General features: G+C 39.2%; 1 protein-coding gene across 2 annotated transcripts in view; it reads left to right on the forward strand.

Annotated features, from left to right (window-relative positions):
• The window catches only part of znf532 (zinc finger protein 532), a 17,349-nt gene extending 4,185 nt beyond the window's left edge, over positions 1–13,164 (forward strand). For both annotated transcript variants that reach the window (XM_037692227.1, XM_037692226.1), the window contains exons 2-9: positions 2,101–4,437; positions 4,975–5,156; positions 6,087–6,263; positions 6,739–6,901; positions 8,341–8,652; positions 9,336–9,448; positions 10,971–11,094; positions 12,661–13,164. In XM_037692227.1, coding sequence (XP_037548155.1) covers positions 2,131–4,437; positions 4,975–5,156; positions 6,087–6,263; positions 6,739–6,901; positions 8,341–8,652; positions 9,336–9,448; positions 10,971–11,094; positions 12,661–13,164 — 3,882 coding nt within the window. In that variant the 5' untranslated portion in view covers positions 2,101–2,130. The remainder of the gene's footprint in view (positions 1–2,100; positions 4,438–4,974; positions 5,157–6,086; positions 6,264–6,738; positions 6,902–8,340; positions 8,653–9,335; positions 9,449–10,970; positions 11,095–12,660) is intronic.
• The last annotated feature ends 202 nt before the right edge of the window (positions 13,165–13,366 follow it).

A 13,366-nucleotide genomic window follows, 5' to 3' on the forward strand; every position in this document is an offset into this window, starting at 1 on the left:
ATATATATATATATATATATATATATATATATATATATATATATATTAGGGCTTTAACAGACTACTTGAGTAATCTACACATTAATTCCTAGGACATCTCTCGCGTTTTTAAATTTCACATCGAGTATTCGTAGTGACGTCATTATGTCGCCGTTACGTCATTGTGTCACGTGTCATGTGATCCAGACGGATGGAGCAGAGCAGACCCAGTCTTGGCAAACAGGTAGAAATGCATCAATAGTATGGAAATATTTCAGTAAAGATGAATCTTCTGGTTCAACTACCGTAAGGAAACAGAAAATGAATCAACTTCCTGACTGTTTGGAGCTCGTTGCGAACCGGTGTTACACCATATTCTGTGACCACTGTATATTGTTACTGTAGGGGGCGGTGTTGCATGCACTGTTGCAGGTCACAGAATATGGTGTAACAACGGGTCCAGTCAACCGGACCAGAACCAGCCTCCTCTGGCCTTGTTTCACAAACAAAAAGCAACAAATATTAATCTCTAAACCTATAAAAAACCTATAAACATATTAATCTCTAAAACTAAACCTAATGTGCAACACTGCGGGCGGTGGTGCGGAGTGGTCGTCCACCCCACTGTTTTTAATTTCGTTTTGCTGCACATTTCTTTCACTTTTGCAGCTTAATAAAAATGACTAATAGTTTTAGTTTTCTTGTGACTTATTTGCACTATGATAAATGGTAGGAGCATAATATACGCTCCCAATGTTTTGTTGGCCTTTTTTTTTTGGTAAATAATAAATGACGTTTTTTGCGGTTTTATTTATTTATTTATTTTTGTATCTTGAGATCCTATGATGTCATCAACTACTCGAGTTCGACTCGAGTTTTATAATGTTAATGCCGAGTTTTAAAATTATGTAGGCGTTCAACCCCTAATATGTACAGTATATACATATACATGGGGCAGCACAGTGGTGCAGTTAGTAGAGCTACTGCCTCTCAGCGAGCAGGTTGCCCCGGTTCAAATCCTGGTCCGAGGGCCTTTCTGGGTGGAGTTTCATATGTTCTCTCTGTGCATGCATGGGTTTTCTCTGTGTACTCCGGTTTCCTCCCACAGACCAAAAACATGCATATTAGACTGATTGGTAACTCTAAATTGTCCCTAGGTGTGGGTGAGAGAGTGAATGGTTATTTGTCTCGTTTGTCTCTATGTGTCCCTGTGATGGACTGAAGACCTGTCCAGGGTGTCCCCCACCTCTCTCACAATGACTGCTGGACATTGGCACCAGTGAGCCACACAACCTCCCAAAAAAGGAAGAAGCAGGTAAAGATAATGGATGGATGGATGGATGGATATATATTCATATAATCAGTGTCTAATTATGTAAATATTGAAAAAGGTGTTGAGTACCTAATTCCACTTCAGCCATCAGTTTAAAAAAATGTTCACATTGATTTACAAGTTCAAATTGTCTATTGATTGTAATTTGCTTCAATTGTAAAGATCAACAATGTTCACTAAATGTTAAGAAAATTATTATACATATTGTTCTTTTACTTTGTTGGTTTTATAAGGATTATTCATATGCACATTTGTCAACTACTTTTTTTCTGGAGGACATCTTTTTTTTTACAGCCATTCTTAAAATACAGATGACAAAAATGAAAAAAATGACTCTGGTCAGTGGTGCAGTCATTTGAGAACCTCCCGATATAATCGGTTTTAAACTGTGTCTCTAAGGGTTAAATAACCGCCAATGAATCATCCATCAAAAAGAGAATGACTCTAAAAAACATTTTTGTCAAGCATCTTACAATAAAGAGTGCATTTTATATGTCTAATCTGATGCCCAAGTTTACAGACAAACAGGATTTACAGTGGTTTCTTATTATTCATCATTTTTATAGAGTTTGACAAAAACTATTTACTTGTACTATGAATACTTGTATGTGCAGCAACAATGCTCTATGGAAAAATTAGTTATCATCAGATTTTAAGCTGTATTTTGTATGGGAAAATAATTGTTTCTTTATTCTATGCACTGCTGCAAAGTACATATTTGACTCTTTTTTGACCTGTCAAAACTACCTCAGATAATTAACACTTATTTGAAATCATCTGTTTCACAGTGACCTTCTCAACCGAAGAGGACAAGGAACATGGGAGACATGAAGACGCCAGACTTTGATGACCTACTTGCAGCGTTTAACATCCCTGACATGGTGGATCCTAAAGCTGCCATTGAATCTGGTCATCAAGATGAACATAACGAACAACTCAAGCACCCCATTTCCGAGGAGATTTCCCCTGAAGATGAGGACAACAGCTCTTGCAACCCTTACGACACTAGTGTGAGCGTCATCGTAAAGAACATTCAAAATGTGGAGCCAAGTGAACAGGATAAAATGGGGTCTGAGAAAGATAGGGATTTCAACTCCCATCTTCAGCCACATTCTGTTGGTAATGGACTTCATAATGGCTGCTTACCCACATTACCAACTCATTCCACCAAAAATGGATGGAAAACTCACAGAGAGGAGGGGCTTCTACTTACCCACCAATCCTCTACTTTCAGTCAGTTCAGCCCAATATCTAGCGCTGAAGAGTTTGATGATGAAGACAAAATTGAGGTAGATGATTCCATGGAAAAGCAAAGAGTGGAAACTTTCTTTAGTTCCCATAATACAGAGGACCAAAATCCCAAATTGTTTGTACTGGACTGTTCAACTCAACCCAAAACAAACAAAGACAACAAACCTGATCAAAACAGCAGAGATGGCCTTGTCAAGTGCTCTAACTCCCCTAAACCACCTCCATCACCTTCACTAGATGATAACCTTAACATAGTTCTAAAATCTCAAAGTCAAGGCAGCAGAGATGCTGATAAAAGGTTAGGGCTTGTTGATTTGTCCAGTATTTCCCAAGTCAAAGCCAAATCTTCGATGAAACTTTCATCTTGTATAGCAGCTATAGCAGCACTCAGTGCCAAAAAGCTTGATCCTGAAGAAACGGTTGCGTCTCCTTCTCCCACATTACAGATAGAACCTAGTCAGGCCAAAGAGAATCCCAGAAACTCAGACAGAATACAGGAACAGGTATCAGAATCAGAATTTGCAACTAAGCTGCCAACAAAAGAACCAGAAATCCCCTCTGGTGCCACCAGCGAAAGTAGCAGCAAAGATTCACCTGCTTCAAACACAGACACTGCTCCAGTCATCCCAAAAGTTCGGATCAAAACAATCAAAACCTCGTGTGGACAGATCAAACGTACCGTCACACGAGTCCTCCCAGATTTTGATTCTGAAGGTCTAAAACAAATAGAAACTAGTACGTGTATCATGCTTAGCACCAATGCAATTATCTCCTCACCCACAAAGCCCACGTTCCCAACAACAGTAGTAGCTACCAGCGGGGGGTCATCAATTGAATTAACAAAGCAAATGACAATTAAGCCTGTGGCAACAGCTTTTCTGCCAGTCTCAGCAGTCAAGTCCGCTGGTTCGCAAGTTATCAACCTTAAACTGGCCAACAACACCACAGTCAAAGCAACCGTCATTCCTGCTGCATCAGTGCAAAGTGCCAGTAGTGCCATCTTGAAAGCTGCTAATGCCATCCAGCAACAGACTGTCATGGTGCCTGCGACAAGTCTAGCTAATGCCAAACTTGTGCCAAAGACAGTCCATCTTAGCAACCTTAATCTGCTGCCTCAAACAATGTCCTCTGCTCCCTGTGAAATTCAGCAGACCATGTCTTCCTCCAAACCACCCCAGCACCAACAACCACAAGTCAAACAGACAGTTCTCACCAGCCAAGTCACAAAGAAAGTCACTCGGGTTCAAGTGCTCACCAGCTCCCAAAGCTCAGTGGTGGATGCATTCAATAAAGTCTTGAGTAGCATGAATCCTCTACCTGTGTATGTCCCGAACCTCTCTCCACCAAGGTCAGCCTGTATCTCTTTACCCTCCCGGGGCTACAAGTGCCTGGAGTGTGGAGATTCATTTGCTCTTGAGAAGAGCCTGACACAACACTATGAGCGCCGCAGTGTAAGAATTGAGGTCACCTGCAATCATTGTGCCAAAAGTCTGGTGTTTTATAATAAATGCAGCCTCTTGTCTCATGCCCGAGGCCACAAGGACAAAGGGATGGTCATGCAGTGCTCACATTTAATCCTAAAACCTATTCCTGCAGATCAGATGATTAGTACAACAAATTCAGCTACACCACCCACTTTGTCTACCTCTCAAACACAGGCACCTACAGAAAAGATCCAAGGAAAAGTTACTGATCACCAAACTGGAGTCATATCATCTCCGTGCAATGCTCCTCTTGTGGCAGCCATGCCCCTGGAGGATGATTCATCAAAGCTCTCCCGGCACAGCTTCAAGTGCTCCGAGTGCAACGAAATGTTCCAGGATGACATCTCACTAGCCATGCACTATCAGCAAGCATCAGAATCCAGTAGCCAGGTGTGTGCATGTGACTGTGAAACTGCAAAAGTTTCAAGGCATTCCTCATGTATTTATATTTCTTCAAGGATTTTCTTGTAAACCTTCAAGTTGTTTTGAGCCATTTTTCCTGCAGTTTTTCTGAAGGCATTTTAAAGTTATTGGACACTGGCTGTGTTTTTACTCAATTTCAGTTCAGTAACTGATCTATTTCAGAGGATTTTGTGTATTAAGCCATTTAACTCTGACCTAGAAATCAATGAGGCATAAAAAGACTCCAGACACTTCTCATGTCCATTTCACTTCACTTGTCCATTTTCATTTTTTATTTTTAATTCACTGCACAACATGATGTGATGGTCAGGTACATAAACTGAGAGAAAAAGCAGCCAGCATCCCAAAATGTAAAATAGTTGCAGTAGGAAAAAAATGCATTAACAAAAATGACAAGACTTTTTTAAGTACAGTAAACTGTAAGATCAAAGACACTTTGTGCACAATGATGCCTGTCTCATCTTGAAACTAAAATTCACTTTTTGATTTTTATTCATCTCATAGAAAATGTGCACTATTTGCCAAATGCCTCTGCCAAATCGGTGCAGCTTTCTGTCACACCAGCGAATCCACCAGCACAAGTCTCCTTATATTTGCCCTGAGTGTGGTGCCAGCTGTCGCTCTGTCCACTTCCAGTCGCACGTCACCAAGAACTGCCTGCACTACACCCGCAGAGTCGGCTATCGGTGAGTCCATCTCAATGAAAACCAGGACAAACAAAAATGCCTGTCCTGAGATACAGTTTACACAAATTGTTTTTTATTATTGAAATTCAGAAAATGTATGTCTTAAATATTCAAAGAAATATGAGAATTATAATTTTAATTAGCTTTTGTTTTTGCTTTATTTGTTAAGGGGAGCAATATCAAAGATGTTATATTTACATTAAAAACCATCACCTGTTCACGGCAGAAATGCAGACAAAAAATTGAGCCTCAAACAAATGGTTGCTGTGCAAAATCTAAGTTGCGTAAAAATATAAAACCAACCTGAAATCATGAGTAAATTATTTTTTTGGAGAACAAACAAATGATTTTTTTTTTTATGTTTCATCTCATCAACATATGAGAGGTTGTAAAACTATCCACAGTTCACTGTACATTTCATTTTTTACACTGTTTCCCACAGATATGTTACTGCTCCTTTCTCATATTTGAACAAATACTTGAATATATGTATTACTTTGTTTGAAGACATGGAAAATTTGCATGATCTTATTGGTGAAAGTGTTGTTCTTTATGTTCTTAGCTGAGAAATTAATCGGAAAATAAGTTTTGTCAAACTGGTAATGTGTTGCAGCTCTGAGAAAGTAAATTACAACCTATTTTTTGTGAGATGTACAAGTATTTTGGAAATGTATGTCTACTTGAGTTGCACAGTAATGTTGCATTTGCACATGAGTGATGATGTTATTTATTTTTGATAGAAAATGAATAAGTCCCAACAAAATTGTCCTTTTAAAGAATGAGATTGTGAAACCTAATCAAAACTTTAGGCTACTAGAAACAAGAAAAATATGAAAATCACAAACCAGTAGATCCATGGAATGAGCTTAAACCAGTTAAACTATTTTAGGCTGAACAGTGAAGTCAATTTTCCTCTGTTTCTCCCACCAGCTGCATCCACTGCAGTGTGATCTTCGTCGATGCGGCGACTCTCAAGTCTCACATCCAAAGCGCCCATTGTGAAATCTTCTACAAATGTCCTCTCTGCCCCATGGCCTTCAAGTCTGCACCTGGAACACACTCCCATGCGTACACACAGCATCCAGGAGTGAAGGCAGCAGAGCCCAAGTAGGTGTTAACATCCAGCTGCTGTAATCTAAAGCTGTTCCAAAGCCTCCACATTATCAGGTGTTTCCATCCAAGTGTAAAATCCATGTCTGATATGTTTTAGCATGGAAAATCATTGTGACTTCCTCATCAGTGGATTTTAGATGTGGTGGCTTAACTTTGTCTTGTTTGTTCCACATTGTGACCTTCAATGACCTTATGCACCATCTAACATTATCAGCACTGCTGACATTCTGGCTCTGAAGCAGCTGCTTTTGTATTGACGCTTTATTCTGGCTCTTTCAGCATATGGGTTTTATCATGGGTTTGAGAATTTTGCATTTATTTATTAATTGCATGGATACCGGTAATTAAAATCTGACATCTAGATAAGAAGCATAATGTATCATTTGTGCTTTTATTGCAGAGCTAATTCAAGTCTTGTACATTTTGCAAAGTTTTTTTTTTAAGTTTGACCATTTTTCTCGTCTTTCAGGGTGATATATAAATGTTCCATGTGTGATACCGTGTTCACTCTGCAGTCACTGCTCTGCACGCACTTTGATCAGCACGTCCTCAGTCACAAAGTTTCAGTGTTTAAATGCCCCGACTGTTCCACGCACTACGCACAGAAACAGCTGCTGTTGGATCACATCAAGGTAGGCCCTTCCTTCGTTTTATAACAAATGTCTTTATGAACTCTACAATTAGTTTTACACATCAGGATATGATAAAAATGATCTTATCAAGTACTAAATATCTTCAAATATTATCAAACATAAATATAGAACATATTCCACTCATTTAGTGAACAAAACAAATAAAAAAAACATGCTGTGAAATCTAATCCCACCCCATGATTCAAAAACGTATTGAACCATTTTAGCACCAGTACCTAGAAGTAGTCGTTTTTGAATGACTTTATCAGTTTCTCTGTTCACTGAAGAGGAATTTTGGCCCACTCTTCTTCACAGCAGTGCTCCAGTTCATTCAGGTTTGTAGACACTGGTTTCTGCACAGCTCTCTTAGGTGCTGCCACAGCATTCAATCAGGGTGAGGTCTGGATTTTGACTGGACCATTGCAATATCCTTAGTTATGTATTTTTCATGCATTTGTTGTAGATCTGCTGCTGGGTTTGGGATAATAGTCTTGTTGCATCATGACCCAGTTTGGCCCATGCTTCAGCTCTCAGACTGACCTCGTATTTGATCTAAAATACTTTGGTCTGAAGAGGAATTGTAAGGTGTCTAGATCCTGTGGCTGCAAACAAACGCGAATCATCGTCCACAGTTAGTATAAAGTGTTTGTGCTAATATGCTGCGTTTGTTTTTTTACTGAACATGACAATGTGGAATATAGTCAGACATCTTTACTTTAGTCTCACCTGTGAAAAAACATTGTTCCAAAAGTCACATAGTTCATTCAAATGCAACTTTATCAGTCAAAGTTGTGCTGCCATGGATTTTCATAAAAAGCGGAGGCTTTAATTCCTGTTTGGGCAAGTTTGAGAACGATCTTAAATGTTTGAAACTTGTTTTGGATCTCTTTCTCTGTAGAATAAAGGACTCCAAATAGCTTGAAAATTACCTTCAACTCTTCTCACATTGATGAATGGCAACAGAAGCTGCATCTTTAAGGACATCGCTGGTGTTTTACCTCTTGGCACTGTGTCAACACGTGCCTTCTTTACAGAGGAGTCACACTTGTTGATGATTCATTAGCAGCACCTGGTTGCCTCATTTCAGCCTAAATCTTTTGGAAGCAACAAGGGCGGACTAATTTTTTCCACACAAAGACTTTCCATTTTGTTTTAGTTTACTGAATAAAAATGTGGAGAAACCTGCTGTGTGTTTTTGTACATTTGAGGTTATATTTAAATAGTGTCAAGTCCTGGTAAAGCCCAAATTAGTTGTGTTTTATTAAAACTGTAGAATTGAAAGAGGGTAAACTTTATTTTTTCCATGACTACAGCTAAGATAAAATACATCCAAGAATCAAAGTGATGATATTTCTGTCTTGAAGGGGTTCGTGAAGTTTAAAAGGTCATAATGATGACTTTTTAAAAAGGTATAACTGTGCTTGTGTGGCTAATTTTAGACCATTCATGGAACCCTGAAGACCGTAGAGGGTCCACCAAACCTGGGTGTCAACCTCCCCCTCAGCACCAAGCCGACTAACTCCAACAGCACCAAGAGTAACATCCCCCTTAACAACAACAACAAAGATGGAGGACATGTCAATATTCAAGACAAAGGAGGAAAAAAGCCTTCGCCATTAAAGACGACCAACAGGAACTGTTCAGCTGACATGAAGAAGCCCCTCAGCGCAGGATACACATGTGGAGAGTGTAAGACCTCCTTCAGCTCCAGGGAGGTCTTTCTGACGCACATGAGGCAAGAACACGGCAAGGTGAATGGAGCTTTATAAATCAGGAACTGTTTAACTGCATGACTCTGCTTTTGTTTTTTACTTCAGGAATATGTTTAGTGTGTGTTTATGAGAACATTAAAAACTTTTTTGTTAAGACAATTTCATATTATTCTTGTAATAGCTCTGAATAATTATGCCACACAGGAGAGGTAGATCTTTTTTTTTTATCCCAGGTTTAATCTTGCAAGATGGAACAGAGGATGAAATACAAGCAGGCAAATGTTTGACGCTTCGTCTCCAAGTCTGTTCACCGAGATCCTAAAAGAGCGTCTTTTTTATAATCGTTATCAGACAAAGGCAAGGTCAGACGACTCTTGCAGCCTCTTTGCTTATTTGGATGAAAGGCTCCACGCTTATGCAACACTCTGATCCAGACAGAAACAACTCTTTAACACACACACACATGGTAATATGAGTTATAACATTTGATTTTAGTAAGTGAAAAACATCTGTGGCCTTTTACGTCTCCATCACTTCTCACCACCAACTCGTCCAGCTTGATAACCAAGAAATTGAAGTCCTGCTCCAACAAAAAAGAATCACATATTGTATTAATCATAACAAAACTCAGCATCCCCCTAATACTTGCTTTTATTTTTTTTAAGTTAACGCCTTCAGTGCTTTTTGAAAATATACTCACTGTTCTCCTTTTCAAACTGCAGATCCTGAAGAAACACCCATGCCGCCAGTGCGACAAGTCTTTCAGCTCCTCGCACAGTCTTTGCAGACACAACCGTCTGAAACACAAGGGCCTGCGGAAGGTCTACACCTGCTCGTGAGTACACACACCTACTGTTTTAACTCCCTTTAATTGCTAAAACACGTCTCATTATTTTGCTTCTTACACTCTTGACACATATCTTTAGCTGTGCACTTCAACCAAACATACTTCATAAAGGTAAGTTCACCTCTCAAAACTGTTCAAATCTAGTGGGAAGTCAAACCAGGCCTTTAAATACAAAACAAAATGCTTTGAAACTAGGGGTGCACCGAGTGCAGTTTTCTGGCCGATCACAGATTTCTAAAAAGTCTGCCCTGCCGATTCCGATTTTGGCCGATACCGATTTTGTTTTATAAGCGACACTAAGTGTTATAAGGCCACAATGCACTCTCAATTTTCCAATATGATTGTACTGAAAAACGTACCCTTGAACAATATCCTAGAAACAATACCAACTTGTTTTGACTGGCCATGGGGTAGTGCTCTGAAGTATAAATGAAGTTCAGACAATTGTTAAAACTAAAAAATCGTTAAAAATCGGTTACTCATGCAAGTATCAGCCTATTTCCGATTTCCCAAAATTAAGGAAATCGGGGCCGATAAATCAGTGCACCCCTACTTGAAACACAACAACCTAATAATGATTAGCCTGGGCTCAGGCTGGGCAGTATTGAGTGAACAACATTGACTATAAGTGAGCTTTGCAAAAGTAGTAATATTTGAAGGAGTTTGTGTGTTGAGTGTCCGATTCATAATTAAAAATTTCTGGAACATTTGTCAAAACTGGGAAACAGTATTTATTATTTAGGGGCAATGGAATGAGTGTAATGTTGCTTTTTTTGGTACTTATTCACTTAAATGTTGTCATGCTTTGGGCTGTTTAGTTTACTGGACTGGAAATAGTTCATAGGTAATCAATTAAAAAAAGCAATTCCACAAAGCTACATTTACTCCTCTGATGACCTGAAATCTGTAATGAGCTGTATGTTGTCCTGCAGACTTATTAAATATCAAGAGGCATGTTTTGGATCCATTTTCATCCCAACTTTCTTTATAATGGTGTGTAATAAATCTGAAGAGGATCTAGCTGTAGCACTTACACTGATTCAGTTTAGTTTAAAGAGCTTGATTTGATTATTAGACATGGCTCTCTGTGGAAAGGTTATGAGAAATTAGCATTATACTTGTCGTAGATAGTGCTTTGAATTACCCTTTTTCTAAGAATTAGACTTTATTTCTGACTGGACTGAAAAGCTAATGGCTATCAGAGTGGGGTCAAGACCAAAGTGGATTTCTGCTGTCTTGAAACAACTCTAATCTCTAAAATTGAATAGCGGTTCATGCAAACGCTATTTTATAAACCTTCACAATGTCGTCAGTATTATAATACATAGTTATCAGAAATGGTCTGAAATTATTGCTGGAAGTGAATTAGGCTGCATATGAAGTCCTACAGCTAGCTGCTGCTGCCACTGTCTGTGCAGCCATTGCTTTAGGAGAACACTAAGTGCATGTTGTATATGTAGGAATCACTGTTTTTGTCATAAACACTGTCTTTTTTTTTTCTTTGTAACAGTCTCTGTCCAGCTCTGAGTCAGCCCTTCTCTAAGAAAGTGCTGCTGGATCAGCACATCCAGCTGATGCACGGAGTTAAAGGAGGAAAGACTGAGGATGTGGACGCTGCACCAGACAGGCAGATGGTACGATGGCATAAAATCAACTAAAACCATTACATTTACTTTGACAACACAACAGAAAATATGACAAAAAGCATTATGAGATGTTAGTTATTGGAAGTTAATTTAGTTTTTTTGGTGTTGTTGTTTTGGGGACTACTTTAAGTTGCTTCAGTTGTTTGAAACTCATGTTCTCTTTATTTGTTGTGACGATTCAAAAGCTTTCCTTATTTTGTTGTTTTACATTAAAATGCCTACACTTATTTTCATTATTTTTAAAATGTCACTGTAGCTGTGTTTTTAAATAAAAAAAAATAATAATTTTATCCGTTTATATATTTTGTGTTTTTATATTTTCCACATTTGTTGTTTTTTAATAGATTTGTATTCTGCTTTTGTTTTAGTTTGTTCCAGATGTCGTTATCATTTTTGTCCCCCATTACAAAGCAAATAATAAAAAAACACTCCCCAAGTATCCGTGCATGTTGTGAGCATGAAAACTTGAAAAATAAGTTGCATACTGACTTCCATCTTGGTGCGTGGCTACATTAAGGCATAAAAAAGTTTCCTTTTGAAATTTGGGTTGCCACATCAAATTCCAGTCCAGATAAACACTCGTCTTGAGAACTACAAACATTTATGATTCAAATCCTTCAGTGACGCAATATCAGCATACCACTTGTTGTTAATTTTTTTTTAGCTGGATTTTGTTCCATTTTGTGTTTTGTGAACCAGTTTTTTGTTCTGTCGTTTGCTTTTCTGCTTTATTCAAGGATTCGAGGATTCAAGTTCTTTACTGTAATTCACATTTCATGTGGTACATGAGGTGGAACGAAATTGTGTACACAGGGTCCCAGTTACATCCAACAGTAGCAAAAATATAAATTGGAAAAGGAAACAGTAAATAAGGATCTAAGATACAAACTAGTCTCTAATAGTGCAAAACAATACGCTGAACAACAGCAGCACGATTCTCAAATGTTCAGTTTGGCAATAATTTACACACTTAATGCAAGCACTAACATAAACTAAACTAACACAAACTGGGAATTATTCAAAGTTTGCAACAAAAATACAGAAACAAGGCGCCAAAAGTGAAAAAGAAATAAATCTACAGCAGCATGGTCCTATTGGCAGAGTGGTTCTGATGACAGTGAGGTTATCTTAGCAACATGGTCCAGTTAGCAGCATGATTCTGTTAGCAGTGACATTCAGTTAGCAATGAGATTTCTCTTGGCAACATGGTCCCGTTGGCACCATGGTACTGTTAGCAACGTGGTTTAGTTAGCGGCGTGGTCTTGTTAGCAGGTCCAGTCAGCAGCATGATGATAATAAGGACCATAGCAGCTGCACTCCCAGACTGCTCACCAGAACCGGGTCCAGAAGACAGAGAACATCCAAGGTTCCCCCATGGAATCAAGTGGGTCCACAGAGTTTGGTCCGTTCAGGCAGACAGAGGATGTTGTTAGCAGCATTAGCAGGTCTAGTTAGCATGTCTAGTTATCCTCTGTGTCGCTAAATTTAGTTTGTTGTGTTGCACTATGTGGCCAAACTGTAACCTAACTTTACCTTTTATATTTTCTTACTCAGAGCCAAAGCCCCAAAAGGAAGCCAGATGAAGAAACAGGGTCTCCAACAATGACCTCTAGGGGCTCAGACTCACAGCCTTTGAAAAGACTCAAGGTGAACGTCCTCAAAATTCACAAATGTGCCGTGTGTGGCGTCACTACTGAGGACATTGCCACTTTTCACAAGCACATCCCCCAGCACAAGTCCAACGGCTCGTCCTTCCAGTGTCAGGAGTGCGGACTCTGCTACACATCCCCCCGCTCTCTGGCCAGACACCTGTTCATCGTCCATCGGCTGAAGGAGCCACAGGGTCTCGGCAGGTACAGCGGAAGGGGCAAGGAAGACGAGGAGAGTCAAAGAGAAAACCAACTAGATGTTACAGATGAGAACAACGACGGGACACCAAACACAAAATGCAAAGTGTGCGGGAAGGTCTTCGAGACGGAGGGAAACCTGAACACTCACATGAGGACACATGGGATGGCATTCATAAAGTCAAAGAGACTGAGCATCGTGGAGAAGTGAGAGGAAGACAATAAATAATCATTCCATACATTTACTAAACCTACCGTACGTCCTATAGCTGTGCTTATGCTGTAAATACATCATGTAGTGTGCAGCAGTATGTATACAGTGGAATATACTGGAAAATGTCACTTGTGAAATTCTCGTGTGTCTTTGAGTAACAAAAGTTTTTGTACAGATGGAGATGTTTCTATAGGCCTTG

This window comes from Nematolebias whitei, chromosome 18 (genome assembly GCF_014905685.2).
Source record: "Nematolebias whitei isolate Nwh7 chromosome 18, NemWhi1, whole genome shotgun sequence".
NCBI lineage: Eukaryota > Metazoa > Chordata > Actinopteri > Cyprinodontiformes > Rivulidae > Nematolebias > Nematolebias whitei.